Source organism: Epargyreus clarus, unplaced genomic scaffold (genome assembly GCF_041222505.1).
Source record: "Epargyreus clarus isolate Ecla_fem2 unplaced genomic scaffold, WU_Ecla_fem_2.2 ptg000029l, whole genome shotgun sequence".
NCBI classification, from domain to species: domain Eukaryota; kingdom Metazoa; phylum Arthropoda; class Insecta; order Lepidoptera; family Hesperiidae; genus Epargyreus; species Epargyreus clarus.
Window position 1 is genome coordinate 6,048,727 of NW_027332235.1, and position 15,932 is coordinate 6,064,658.

Here is a 15,932-nt window from a genome sequence, read left to right on the forward strand (position 1 = left end):
CAGTTATTTTTGCCGGGCATGTTTATTTTTAAATTAAATTAAAATAAAATCATTAAACTTTAATAGAAATGGTGCCTTTCTTAAAATATCACAATACGATAAATCGTCATCTCACATATTACGTAAAATAAAAATAATTCAATTATTGTTGCCTCTGTCATTTTACCGTAATATTACACACCACACACCTACAGCGAGACATATTATTGTATTATGTTATGTTTATCGTTTAAGTAATTTGTAGGATAATTAAATAATAAGAGAGAATTAAAGAAAACATTACTCGTTTAAGATTTAATATTTATTTTCTTAAAACTAGCTTGTGCATATTTAAAGATAGCTATGAAATATTATTAATGTTCAACTGCTAAGAAGACACTGATTGAATCAAAGGCTAAATTATTTTCTGCTACACATTGATAAGTTCCCTCGTCCTTTTTTGTTATGTTTCGTATTGATAAATCCAGCTTCATTGCAGTTTTTCTGAAATGAAAACAAAAATATTATTTAAGAAAATACAACATTAAAATAATTATGTTGCCAACACAAGTCGGTGTCATAACATTTACCGATTGTCTTTCTGAATAATTGTTATGGCAAAAAAGATTACCTATAATGGTCGTAAAACTGTTCGTGGTAAATTTTCGGGTACTCTATCACATTTATTAATAGGCAACAGCGACTTATTTATGCTACTAACATTTATAAACGCTAGTTTTAAAATTGAAGGAGTTAAAGAGTACATTTTGGTACCATCGTTTTCTATCATTTTTAGCAATAGAACGACTATGGTCTACAAAGCAACTTCTTTTTATTTCTATTGATAAACTCATTTTATTTACCTTGATAAAACTTTCACAGTAGATGATTTAGATGAAATAAATTCCCAACGTGTTGTAGGTATTGGCTGCCCTTGAATTACATTGCAAGTTAAAAATATTGAGCTACCAGTTCTCATTGTTAGCGATTTAAAAGCTAATGGTTCTATGTAGGGTGGCCCTGAAACAAAAAATGAAATGTGACTTAAACATTCAGTTAAAAGTTATCGTCGATTCATTACTGTCTCACTGCGGGGCACTGGCTGAAAGGTATGTGGAGTCTACCAATTGTCTAGTGGACTATTGTCTAAATCAGGGGCGGCTCTAGCTCGTGTAGCGCCCGTGTGTAATGAAACCCTGGCGCCCCCTAGGCCTGAATGGCTCGAAATAAGGTTTATTTCGAGTTAAAACAAAATGTTTGAAAAATAAGCCGCCCATAGGGCGCTCGCGTTTGATAACTGCCGCCACCACGCTGGCTGACCGCTTCTGTCATATCATTGTTGTACCATGATGGTCCAAGACGATGCTCTTAGCTGAGCGCCGCGGCGCCCCCTGAGACGGCGGCGCCCGTGTGCATTGCACACCCTGCACTATAGGTTAAGTCGCCCCTGTCCTAAATCTTGTCACTCAGAGAGGAAATCCGTGCCCAGCACTTGCGATGTTATCTAATAGGTTGATGGACGAAAAAGTCCTTGTGTGTAAACATTCGGGTGAAATTGCCATAAAACTAGGCTGTTTAAGAGCTCTTTAAGTATTACAGCCGCAGTTCTATAAATTTTGAGTAGGTACGACTTTTCACAAATCTTATATTTACCCAATCAACGATTAAAGTACTTTCTTGTACTGAAAAGTTAATGAAATAATTGATTGGTGTGTTCTCCGGGTGGCAAGAACTACTACGACGCTGGGTTATAAGAATTATGTTCCTTGAACATCAGTGCATCTTAAACCAATCTTCGAAATAACTAGGTAGCTCTTTTTGAGTCGATTTCTGGCTTTTAGCAAATTATATGCCATTAAAATTAAATATTGTTGAAATTGACTTACCCATCACATTCACCGTGATTGTTTTCTCCGCTTTTCCTACTTCGTTTTCTGCGTTACAGTGATAGTTACCCGAATCTTGAAATCGAGCGATGAAGCTGCAAGTGATCAAAAATATTGTAGTTTATATATTCTCTACAACGGTGAAAGATCTAAATTATTAAAAAAAACTACAGTTTGTTGGTGGAGAAACGAGTTAGTATAAATATCACCTTCGTAAAAATGTGTAATGCAACATTCCAATATTGTTTTTATACTATACGAATAGCAGACGAGCACGCAGTCCACCTGATGGTAAGTGTCTACTGCCGCCCATGGATATCTGTAATCAATCCCAGGTAGGATTACATATTCCTAACTGAAATTGGCCACAAATGCGTCGCTACCCCTGATAGCGACAATCTCATACAGGGCTTCAATTTTATCAAGGGTGCATTACAAATTTCTACGGAGGTTGTTGTTTAGAAGTGGATGTAGACTAGGACTCGCTGAATTGGATAATATAGCAAAACCTTATTTTTTACATCTACAAAAAGAGAGGTAGTGGTTCTATCCTTAACCGAACCAGCAAGGGTCACTCACTGATGGGTATTCCGGTTGTCGGTATAATGACTTTCGTCCAATGGTATGATGACGTCATCTTGATACAACTCCCAGTGGACTACGGCTTTGGGACTTGCGTCCACATCACATTCCAGTTTCATTTCGGCTCCTACCTTCACCATCAAGTTCTCTTCACCGTCTTTTATTTTTGGTGCATCTAGTTCAAATTTAAATAACTTTTACATTTAATATTCTTTCTTTTGTTTCATTTTTTTTGGTTTCGTATCGCGGCAGATAATTTATATTTCAATACTATTTATTCTCTTTATTTTAATAATTAATTTATTCCACTATCAACATCTCCCAAAAACAGTTTTACATTTTACAGTTTCAATATAAAATAGTTCCATAGATAAGTATATTAGGTATTAAAGTTTAATGCATAGATTAGTAAAGATACTTCGCCGCCTTAAAATTGAATGAAGCCACAAATGGCTTATTAGTAAGTTCTTTTTTTGAATTCTTGACAAATAAAAACATTTTTAGAGAAAATTTACGAAAAAATAACTAATACTGCGTAATTTACATAATAAATAAATAATTATTTAAAATATTTTAGGGACATTTTAGCACGGAGACGTGGCAAAACTTTTTTACGCAACTATTTCAATTCTCAAACCTGGGTACATTTTCTTGTTAGGAGTGAGTAATCTTTACTAATCTATGGTTTAATGGATAACTGTCTTTTTCTCTATAGACTCTTAAAGTTTTGTGGATAAGATTGGCTGTAAACATGAAATTCTTGCAGGGGGTAAAAATAAATCTCTCTTTTAAAAGGGAGTTTTAAGCTGAAGAAAATGTATCAGTTGACATAAACAAATAAAGCTGTGGATTTTATAAATAAATAAAAGTATATTTAAATTTAGCAGTAGTTCATGGTTTTTTTTAGCTAAGTGTCAGTAATTTTATTGTATTTTTAAACGTAACTTACATTGCACTTTAATGATAATTTCTTTAGAATCCTCTCCTTGTATGTTGGTGGCATGGCATTTGTATACACCGTTATGATCACTGCTAGCGGATGATATTTTCAATGATTTGCCGTCAACATATACTCCTTCAGGTAATTCAACATTTTCGTCTTCAATTTGTTTCTTCCAAGCTACCTCGGGGAGAGGAGTTCCTTTTTCAACGCTAAAATATGAAATAGTAGTATAAACAATTATTTTACTTAGATGGATATCTGATTCTCATTTATCTCTGACACACTAAACATTTGACTTTTAGTCCTCAATCACAGAATTCGGACTGGTGTGATCACTGGACTTAAATTTTTATTTTGATTTTATGACTGGATTATTTTTCAGTCACTATGACTCTGACATCTCTCTACACAATTTGAAAGAAGTTATCTCACTTTTAGAAGCTAGTACAAGTAATATTTAGTATTTGGACAAAACTTACTTGCATTCCACTTCCAAAGAGTCACCAGGGTTTAAAATATATTCAGTCTCTGCAAGCTCTATTGAGGGGGTCTCTGTAAGAAAACGAGTTTATTTAAAAAAATGAGCACTTAATAATTTTTGCTTAAAACTTGGCTATGTATCTTTATCGTGTATTTCACTTTTATTTTGAATTCAAATATTATTTGTCGTTCAAAACTTAAGATGTCTTACCTAAACCTGAAATATCTACGATAGCTGTATGAGCTCCTGTTTCCACTTCATTCGTGGCTTCACATTTGTATTCTCCTGTGTCTTCAAGAGACATACTTTTGATAATTAGCACATTATCTTCAGGAACTATTTCCACGTGTTCATTACCTTCTATTCTGGAATCGTTATGATACCATTCTAAAGTTCCTTCTGGGTAAGTTTGCGCTTCACAGTACAGTTTTCCTTCGCTACCATATTCAAACGTTGTATCTAGGAAATTGGTTAAATTGTATTTAAGCGGATCATTAAAGAAGTTAAAAGAATAAGAGATTAGGATTTACGAGGACTTTTATTGACTCTGCTATTAATCAAAATGAAACATCAAGCAAGTATAGTATCTGGCAGGTAATCGTCTACAAGTTACCTATATAAAAAGACACATAAGCTTTGTTTAGGATAATACTTAACGTAATTCTGTTAGGATGCTAGGTAATATCTAGAATAGAATAGACTTAATATCAAAATTACATATTTAGTGGGTATCGTGTGGGTATAGGTGAATAGAAATTAACTTGTAAGTGGGCAAAATGTAAAAGTAAAGCTCAGAAAAAGTCCGTGTATGATATGATTTGATGTAAGATTTCGTCCTAGAAAAGCCACTGATGGATGTTTAGGATGGATGTTGGTTCTATAAGACACAACAGGCACCAAGTCAGAAACCGGACTAAGGCAAAAACTATGTTCACGATATCACACATTCAAATTTCAATTTCAATTCACAGTTCAAATTACATTATGTCCACATATGACAATACCTGACGGATATTTCAAGAATTTGAAAACGTAATCACGGTGAACGAATAATTCCATTGACATAGAACTTTCTTCTCCATCGTTCTTACACTTGCAGTATATGGTGGAGTTGGTGGTAGCGTTGGCAATCGTGGCATAGCTGATGTAAACGGATGGCATTTCTAAGAGAGCATCCTGAAAGTATTTAACAAATAACTTATAAGGAATATTATTAAATAAATCTAAAACGTTGCATTGTTATCTGTGTTGTATTCCGATCCGTACCACCCTTAGCATGAGGTTTTACGTTTGCTCGAAAACATTCACCGTTTACGTTTTTGGACATCCAGCTCACCCGTGGACCGTATCTAAACAAAATTTTTGATTTATGAGTTTTAAAAAAACTGAATAGTCAATGGTATCGACATTTAATTTTACAAATATAAATACAATGTATTTATTTTTACATTTTAAATTTGCTTTTGCTAGCGTTATTGTTCCGTTTTTGAAACTTATACTGTGGAATGTTAATTCCGATACGGTCCACGGGTGCGCTGTGTGAGCGAAAACGTAAACTGTGAACGTTTTCGAGCCAACGTAAAAACTCAGTTTAAAGGTACTGTAAGGCATAATAAGACATACACGCTAACATTAGGCGTTTTATTTAAGTCACTTGTTCAAATTAATCTTTATATATATATTTCTTATGTGTGTGTGTATGTCACTGAACTCCTCCTAATCGACTGGACTGATTTTGATGAAATTTGTTGTGTGTGTTCAAGGGGACTTGAGAATGGTTTAGATTCACAATTTAGTCCGTGGGAAAAGGTTTTTTTTTAATTAATTTTTAATTCGTAAGTAGTTGGTAATTTTGGAATGTTTCACATTGGATTCGACAGACTTCGCTACCATCGCAGTTTCAAATATTCTATCTATTTTTCAAACCCGTAAGTGATAAGGGTTGTTCACCCTTAACATTTTTTTTTATTTATATGGCAACACAACGTTTGCCGGGTCAGCTAGTAGCCTTATAAAATATGGCATTGACCTCTAAAAGGTCTTCTGTTTTTTATTGAATTGGTTTTAATTTTGTATTCATAAGTTTATCACAATAAAGGATCTATTTTGTTATTCTATTACTCTGGAAGTTGATCCCACTAAGTAGGTAGGTAGGTAGGTGATTATTTCAAAATAATGGAATCTCTGTATTTCTAAGTTGTATAAATAAAAAACTACTTAGTATTACCTCAGAATGTATGTGGTTTCCTTGGTCATCTTCCCACCAAATTTCTGGTTTTGGTTCTCCGCTGACCTTACAATACACTGTTAGACTTTTCATGAAATCTACCAAAGTTGATTCTAATTCTATCATCTCTACTTTTGCATTTGACGGGCTTGTTGAAGCTGTAATATGATAAAGAATACTGTAGTACCTACACAGGAGCACACAGCCAAAGTAGATACTTTTGGAAAATAAATACATTATAATGATCTATCTGTACAATTCAAAACATGTCTTTATTTTTTTTATTTATATAATATAGGAGTAGCAGACGAGCATGCAGTATACCTGATTGTAAGTAGCTACTGCCGCTCGTGGACATCTGTAATCAACCCCACATAGGATTAGATATTCCTACCTGAGGTTGGCCACAGATGCGCCGCTACGCCTGAGGACTAAGCTGGAACGCCTCGAAACAGTATGTCTCCCTTACCACAACCTTCAAACCAGAACACAGCAGCGTTTAACACTGCTGTTAGGAGGCAAAAATAGGTGTGGCGGTGGTGCCGCCAGAGTCGAACCACAAAGGGTTCTACCATCTTTGAACGAATCACTTTGAGAAAGTAACGCAAGTGAATCAAGTATAGGTACTTAGTTTGATTGGAAAGAGACAAACCTATTTGTTGAGGAGCTATCATTGTTGATGCTCCATTGATGACCTCAAAAGTATTTTTCTCTCGTCCGTGCACCTGTAAAATTAAAGTAACAAAATATGACAAACATCGTTCTTCCATGGTTCGAATACATAGGCTAGTCACATATATTTCTGCTTTAGAACAACAGTGTTAAATTCTTCATTAATAATAATGTGTACTGTAGGTAATACTGCGTCCACATCACAAATGTTTGGCTTAATTAAAAGATATGTTACAAGCGATTGCAAACCTACGCAAACCAAGTCAAACGCTTGAATCCACACGTTTGAATTTGTGACTATTATTTTTTTTTATTATATATTTTATTGTCGTGTCGGCTCATTTTCACCTGGTATACTGTTAAAAATGGTAAACAAAATCGACGAGCAACTTCGGTTTCCGAAAGCAATATTGTTCTTCAGAAATGGCACCAAACCGACGAAGTCGACCTAGTAGAAATTCGACTGCAAACTTGGGCGACAATTAAGACAATATCTACATCGATTGAGTTTGTGTGAACTATGTTCATGACTTAGCAAATATGTTTGTGATCGTGTGTCACACCCATTTATTGCGGAAAGAAGTTCTTGCATTTCGGTGGACGGGTGTGGATGACAGCTGACTTACATATAAGGCGAGGACCTTAGACTTCAGGAGTGGCAACGCATCTGTAATCAGCTTTTCCTCTGAGGAAACCTGTTCTATTTGTTTTTTTTTATATATTTTTTTATATATGAACGATATAGCAGACGTGCTTCCTGATGGAAAGTAGTAAACGACGCCTATGAACATTTGCGACACCAGAGGAGTCGCCAATGCATCGCCGGCTTTGAAAGAGAGTTCTTTTTTCACTTTTTTTGAAGAGCTGTTGGTAATGGTAATGTTGGTTATAGATATCCATAGGCGGCAGTGACCACATTACATTAGCATGGACAGCATGCGCATGCTTCGATCTTATATATATGTCTAAATACAATAATCATGAGTTATAAAACGTACACAAATTCGAAACTGTTTGTAAGCTTCGAAAGAAAACTGTACTGTGTAAAGTCCTTTTTCTTCATCCACTAGTTCAAGGTCGAGAATTGTTTTTCTACCGTTAATTCTTAGTTCTAACGAAAAGAGCTCAATAGCGGAGTCAGACATTTCGATCAATATATAACTTGTCGAATCTGTGGAATAACATAATTAAAATAACTGTTTTACTATTTCTAAATTTAAGCCTGAAAAAATTGAATAATAAGCATAGGGATACATTAATAGTAATAGATCTTAGGCAACAGGTGTAACAACGCAGCCGTGACCAAACTGAGGTAGGAATATCATCTTATCTACCTGAAGGTGGTAGAACCCTTTGTGGTTCGACTCCGGTGGCACCACCGCCGTACCTATTTCTGCCTAATAACAGCAGTGTTACGCGCTGCTGTGTTCAGTTTTGAAGGGTCGGTAAGGGAGACATACTTTTCCGAGGCGTTCCAGCTTAGTCCTCAGGGGTAGCGGCGCATCTGTGGCCGACCTCATGTAAGAATATCTATCCTATCTGAGGTTGATTACAGATGGGCGGCAGGAGCCACTTACCATCAATACTTGCTCGTAAGCTACTGCATATTGCACATTTTGACATTTTGATGAAATATATTTAAGTAAACAGCCAGTTTTAATTAAATAAGTAAATACCTGGAAGAGGCCTACTGCTTGTCTCTTTTAGAGTTCTGGGTCTTTTCGTCGAGAACCCATAATGGAAATTCACCTCTCTCCGCTTATAAAAGGTGACTAATGTGGAACCTCTGCTGCGTATATCAGCTGTATATTGTTCCAATCCAGGTCGTATCAAACGTATTACCTGAGAATAAGCAAATATTTTAATAATATAAGTGTTCGCCTACGTCTGTTATAAATAATAATTAATCAATCTATTTAAGCGATCGTTCAGTAGCTTCCAAGAAGATTGACCCTGTAGGTCCGGGACCCGAATAGGGCTACGGTATCCCCTGCATGTCGTAAAAAGGGGCTAACGGGGTTGCGCGTGGAAAGAATGGGAGCTCGAACCGCCCGGCCAGCGAGCCCTGGAAGGATGGCGGTATGTGTGGTCACATACCGTCGTGCACACCAGACGGAGTGGCGAGCGTCACGCTCACTTGGGCAGAGCCTGACAGGGCAACGCGCTAAGAAGACTCCGGTTGCGTTCCTTTGGAGATCCCGGAGTCCATCAACGCAGCGCCGAGGACGGCCACCGGGGGGGTTTTAGTGCGGTAAAAATCCCACATAACCCGTAGCCGCTCCCTAGGGTTAGTCCGCTAGGGTTTTGAAGGTTTCCCCCTCGTAAACAAAAAAAAGCTTCCAAGGCGGTCAGCCCTAAGCTTGTAAAACGTAGACTCATTTAAGATTTTAGAACACTATGTGGTTTCAACTCCGGAGGCACCGCTGCCACACTTATGACTTCCTAATAACAGCAGGGCTTAAGCTGTTTTTTTTTTGTTTTAAAGGGAGTGGCAATGGATTCATACTTTTCCGAGGCATTTCAATTTAGTCCCTAGGAGAAGCAACGCAATTGGCCAATCTCAGGTAGAAAATTAATGTCATCTAGGGTTGATTACACAAATCCTTGGTTGGCCAAAGCCACATACCATCAAATAGATTGCATGCTCGTTAGCTTTTTCTTCTATTTTAAAAAAGAGCTACCAAATAATATAACCACCAACCACAAATGGTACAAACAACAGAGATAAAGCTATTTAGCTTTGTAAAGGTGGTAGAATACTCATGTTTCGAAATGTTAAAACAAATCTGTCAATAAATTAAATCTCACCAGCGCATGTCTAGTGTCCATAATTCTTTCCACTTCTGGGCTCCTGCCGAAACCATTAGTTAATTTCACTTCAGGGAAGTCTCCCGATACCGTTATCACAATGTCTCTCGTGTATTCGTCTACTTTGAACTGAAACATAGTTTTGAATCGCATAATTTGGAGGCAGAACCCTTTGTGGTTCGAGTCTAGCGGCACCACCGCCACAACTGTCTGCCTAATAACAGCGGTGTTAAGCGCTGCTGTGTTCTGGTTTGAAGGGTGTGTGAAGGGAAACATACTTCTCCGAGACATTCTAACTTAGTCCTCAGGGGTAGCAGTGCATCTCTGGCCAACCTCGGGTAGTAATCTAATTTTATCTAGGGTTGATTACAGATGTCCATGTGAGGCAGTAGCCACTTACTATCCGTGGAGGTGGTGCTACTATATTATAAAAAGAAAATCTTTAGAACCCTTTCAACATTTTTTTCCTTTAAAATTATTTAGGTATTATAAACAAAAATAAATAGGTACTCACATGAAATTGTTTACTGCCTGTAAATTCTCTGTGGGTTTGTATGTTACTCCAATCAACATTAACCATTTCTTTCATGTATTTGAAAACCTGAAATAAATATTATTTCAATTAATTTTTATGAAGTAATTCAGTGTTAAGTAATTGTTTCTGCCTTACAACTGTTAGCAATATATTAAAATTAATTAATTATACTTAGTATTATTTTAATAAATTATTTTGTGTTATTTTCATGATGATATTTATAATAATAAGTGCCCATTTATATAGTCACTGGCTGTATGGGTTATACGATTGCATTAGCATTAAAAAAGAAAAAGAACGCGCGTGGCGCGTGACTTGTATTTTACGCGGGAATAATAAAAGTTGTAAATTGGACCAAGAAAATATTTATTTTGTTACAACATAAATGTTAAGTACTAAGTGCGATTTTCAAGAGTAAGGGAGAGGAACTTTACGAGGCATTCCAACTTAGTCCTGAATGAAAGTCCACAAATATTAACAGGTAATGATAACTTACAAGCAGTTTGGCTGCATGGGCATATTGGGAATTATACAGTTAAATTTCATAGAACAAGAAAATAAATGTGTAATTGTAAGTGGTAGTTTTTGACAACCCTGCAACATTTTTGATGGTGGTAGAACCCTGCGTGGTTCGACACCAGCAGCACCACCGCCACACCTATTTCTGCCTCACAGAACAGCAGTGTTGATCGCTGTTGTGTTCTGGTTTGAAGGGTTTGGTATTAGAGACCTACTTTTCCGAGGTGTTCCAGCTTAGTCTTCGGGGGTAGCGGCGCATCTGAGGCCCACCTCAGGTAAGAATATCTAATCCTATCTGGGGTTGATTATATGTCCATGGGCGGTAGTAGCCACTTACCATCAGGTTGACTGCATGCTCGTCTGCTACTCCTATATTAAAAAAAAAAGAGTTCGAGTGGCACCCCTACCGCATGCACAATGTAAAAGTATGCCGGACTGTATATTAACACTTACTTGTCTGAATTCTATTATGTCCAAACGGAATACTGAACCTGAACAAGACTTGGCTATCTCATAATATACTACGTTATTTCCTGGTTGGTCTGTACATTCGCCGCTTAAAAATGTTGTAACCTAAAAAGTATTAAAGATTTTTATATTTGTTATCTATACCTACTCTATACAAAAACTCAGTTTTTTTACTAAATGCATATAAAGATATGACGGTATATTTAACCAAAAAAACAACCATTACTAAAAATTAAACTGTCCATTTGTCTGTTTGTTTCGGTTAATCTCTAAAACGACTGAGCCGATTTATAAGAAGTAACTTAAGGTACTTATAGGTATTTTAAAAAAGACTTAGGGCTCCGCGAACAAAACCCATGAAATCTCCTGAGTAGAGTGAAACCGCGTGGCTCGTATTCTGTAAATTTTAACACCTTTTGCAAGATGAGGTATCACCAGAAATTCTATAAGGTAGCACCAGTATAGTTGACGAGGGGGAAACCTTCAAAAGGTACCCGACGCCGTGGGAGCGACGCCCGGTTATGTGGTACTTTTACCGCACTAAAACCCCGGTGCCTGTCGGCCATGTCGGATCGTGATACCGTAGCCCTACTCTGGTCCAGGGACTACAGGGACAACCACCTATTTCTAACGTAAAGCATTTATGCGTTTCGTTAAATGAGTTTGGAGGTCAGTTGCTGATTTACATATGAAACGATCATCTTAGTCTTCAGTTTTAGGTAGAACCTCTTTTTTTTTGTACGCGGAGAAATCCTCATGGATTCCCTTACGCCCGGGGGAGCGAAGGTCTATATGGATCTGATTACAAATGTCCATGAACGATAGTGACCGACAATAATCAGGTGAATTGCATGTTCATTTATAACTTTAGTCTTATGAAAACGGCTTGTTTAATTAAACCTAAGTATCAAATTTATCTGTTGATTCAAACCTGCGAGTTGTTCTTTCTGTATTTATAAAACTATATATAAATTTTACATGAAATATAATAAAAATAAAATAAATCATGGTTAAAACGTAAAAAAATATTTAAAAGTGACGTTAATTATTAGGAACCAGCAAATATGTGATCTATACATTAATCAGTGATGACTGTAACACATGTCATTTCTCACAAAGAGGATAATAATTATATAAGTAACAGGTATTAATAAAATACATTCTTACCTGTGATTTACGTTGCTGACATAATATTTGAATTGATCGTAGTTTGTTGTGATCTTTGGCCGGAGCATCCGTGAAGACGTATATATTGGAGGAATTATAGCTCACTTCAAAAGCCTTTTCGATAGCTGCCAAAGAATTCTCCGGGCAGTCATGACCACCGACTACTTCAACGTCGCTTAAAGAATTTATGAGGTCCTCAGGTGACGAAGATATTATTGGAACTCCAACGTCTGTTAAGTAAATAACAATTTAGATAAATTTGAAATTTATTTAATCCATAGAAATGTTATAATTTTTGGTCCTTAGCATGCAAAATTTTGATGACGCCATTTTGCTTTTTGGATATCAAAGGGGGGTTGTGTGAGGTTAAATATGAGTTTGTGGGGTCGCAACTCTTGTACGTCGGCCACAATATTGAAGAAGAGTTTTGTATCACAATACTCTAATGTTGATTTAAGGAATAATTGTGGCTATAAATCATATGACACGACAACAAAATCAGGAGGCCATATTTTCAAGTTTCAGTTCTTGAGTGAGTAAAACATAGTCACGTTTGTGATATTTAATCAATTTTTGCCCACCACCGTTGAAAATTTGGCGTATGATGTATTCGAAAATTTATCAAATTTCGCAAAATTTTTGTCAAATTTCAAACGTTGGTAGAACAGCATTGGACAAACTGATTGACTAAGGAACATATAGTCCGACAAAGGTTTTGGTGCGAGCAATTTTTCAGTTTCCCTGTAATACGGTTAATTTTTAAACGTTATTTGAATAAAATACGTTTTAAGAACTAAACTCAACAAGATGAATAAACTTGCACATTATTATTACTGTGTAGTTATGTTAAATATTCATGAAGTACCTAAATATAATGTTTAAAACTTTCCACTTCTTTGGTAGTTTTGACAACCTGGCAACATTTTGATGGCTAGTGGCGCTCCCGCAAACACATTGAAAAGTTTGTCGGAATATGGTTCTATTGAACTTACCCGGATCTGCAAATGGCACGTGTATATAATTCCAAGTATCGGCAGAATTTCTCAAAGAATTAACCACAGAACCTATATGATTTTTCAATATGGTTATTTCATCTGTCATAGACGCGGTGGTATCTGTTACGATTACAAGGCTTTTTTCAGCAAAGGTTAAAGCTAAACCGATAAATATAACGTAGGCACAATATTGCACATTCATTTTGACCAAATTTCAAAAGGTCTGGATTGTGCAATTGCTTCCCAGATACTAAGAGTACTGCATTGACTTTCTCACTCGTATTATTATGTACGATGCAACAAAGTTTGCACCGATTTCGATAACATTATGACCTTATCATGTCAATAACGTGTAATGGGAACTACAATGTGATATACTGAAATCAAAAAAGACAGACTACGATTCTAAATATTGTAGAGCATTTTTCTTATAGAAGTAGTAGGCGGGCATACACTTTATCTGATGTTAAGTAGCAACTGCCGCCCATTGATAATTGACCCCAGATGATTCGAGTGTTATATAATAGCCCGGTTAATTTAGACATAAAAATAGTGATCAAATAGCAAAAATTCCGGGAAAGTTAAATTTCCGCAGAGACCTTGGGTTTACCATTACAAGTAAAGTGTCATTAATATGAAAATCAGCTTAGTGCTTAACAACTATTTTGTTTCGCAGCTCAATTCGAAGCCTTTTATATTAACATGTAGTACAGTTTCAGTTCTATCGCTATTTATTTTAAAACTCATCATACATATATATATCTACATGATGAGTTTTAGATGAGATAAAAACCACAAATAAGTAGGTTTGAATTTAATAATAATGATAATGACTGTACTTCACATACAGGTAAAGTTCCTTGAATTACAGATGAATTCCTAGCTCTGAGGACTAAATTTGAACGCCTCGTATACTACGTCTACAGAAATCGTATATAATATTGAATTATATTTACACCACTTTGAAAAACAAGTAAGCATTTTTCCCACGCGTTTAAAATTGTAATTTAACTTATATGTTTTTCAGTTTGTGCTTTGTGCCACTAAATGCAATATGTAATTTTACCTGTATTATTTTCCCGATATAATATTTCGTATATTTATTACACTCCAATATTTTGTTCAAGAGGCTGCGTCCATCCTTTTGGTCTGAGATAATGTAAAAGGCATTATAAACCTACCATAATTATGATTCACTGTAACATAAAGAATATATTGTATACAATTTGATAACTGTAACTATATCTTTATTTGTTACAATAAATAAATTGTTTGTTCTATATGTATACGTACTCTAAACTTCCGGATTTAGTCGAATTATGGATAATAATATCGCTTCTATTTCTGGAATTTATATGATTAAAGTACCTTTTTTTATTGTACACGAGGGGGAAACCTTCAAAAGGTACCCGGTGCCGTGGGAGCGACGCAGGGTTATGTGGGATTATTACTGCACTAAAACCCCCCGGTGGCCATCCTCGGCGCTGCGTAGAGGGATCTCCAAAGGAACCCAACCGGATTCCTCTTAGCGAGTTGCCCCGTCGGGCTCCGCCCAGGTGAGCTTGGCGCTCGCATCGTTCTCGACATCGTCTGGTGCATACGGCTGTTATGCGACCACACATACCGTCGTCCTTCTCGGTACCGCTGGCCGGGCGGTTCGAGCTCCCATTCTTGCCACCCGCGACCCCAGAAGCCCCCTTTTAGTCGCCTCTTACAACAAGCAGAGGATACCGTAGCCCTATTCTGGTCCCGTAACTACAGGGACAATGACTAAAGTACCTACGAACTATACTATGTTAAAGATAGAACGTATCATAGACTTCATATGGTTTATTTATATTTATACCAAACGGTAAGGCAGACGGGCAAGTGAAGTGTAGTCACAATAACCTATGGACATTTGCACCACCAGATGTTGCTACTGGTATGGCAACCTACTGAACAAATGAGTAAAATTCTGGTATTCATATGCTTTCCCGTTACTTAAAGAGGAAGGTGATGGGGAGGGGAAGGAATCGTGAGGTGAGCTTTGGGGAGCTTAATAAAAAAGAAGATTTGCATATTGTATCGAGGTGTATATCAAATAAAAGGGCTTGATAAAGGGATCTCAAGTTATTTTTTTTTTAGTTCTACAATATATAGTTTTAAAGTCATTCCAGAAAGATTAAAATGGACCATTCCCCCTCTCCTCCTATTCTCCGCAACTACTTTTGTTTCATTTAAATTTCATTACATTTTGAATTGAAAACCAGAAAATTGTTCCTTACCTAAATAATTATGTATAAGAAGTCTATGGTCTTATAAGAAAACGAACAAACTTATACTCAATTGGTAAACATAATTTCTCCTACATGTTATTCATTTATAGTGTAAATTTGTACGGAACCATCTCCACGCGAGTGAAATCGCTACCAGTCCTTTTTGTTCGTCACGCTTTATGTGTATTTACTTGTGTTATTTCTTTTTAATGCGGATGAAACCGCGAGGCACAGCTATTTCTAAAATATAAGTAGCCTAAGTTACTCCTTATTACATCAGCTACCTGCTTATAAAAGTCCCGTCAAAATCGGTTCAGCTATTTCAGAGATTAGCCAGAACAAACAGACAGACAAAATTTAAAAAAAAATGTTATTTTGGTTTATGTACCGTATTTATATTCATATGCATGTA

The 15,932-nt window shown here is 36.3% G+C and overlaps 1 protein-coding gene across 1 annotated transcript; it reads right to left on the bottom strand.

Annotated features, from left to right (window-relative positions):
- Window positions 1-283: 283 nt before the first annotated feature.
- On the bottom strand, window positions 284-13,524 carry LOC140754446 (hemicentin-1-like). The gene is made up of 17 exons (XM_073089458.1): window positions 13,260-13,524; window positions 12,268-12,497; window positions 11,086-11,205; window positions 10,093-10,179; window positions 9,579-9,707; window positions 8,447-8,612; window positions 7,769-7,941; window positions 6,751-6,823; window positions 6,099-6,256; window positions 4,876-5,047; window positions 4,082-4,330; window positions 3,870-3,942; window positions 3,397-3,599; window positions 2,445-2,622; window positions 1,866-1,960; window positions 843-999; window positions 284-483 (listed from the first exon to the last, which is right to left on the bottom strand). Exons 1-17 carry the CDS (start codon window positions 13,462-13,464, stop codon window positions 354-356), a joined length of 2,598 nt encoding a protein of 865 aa, XP_072945559.1. The 5' UTR covers window positions 13,465-13,524; the 3' UTR covers window positions 284-353.
- Window positions 13,525-15,932: the final 2,408 nt, after the last annotated feature.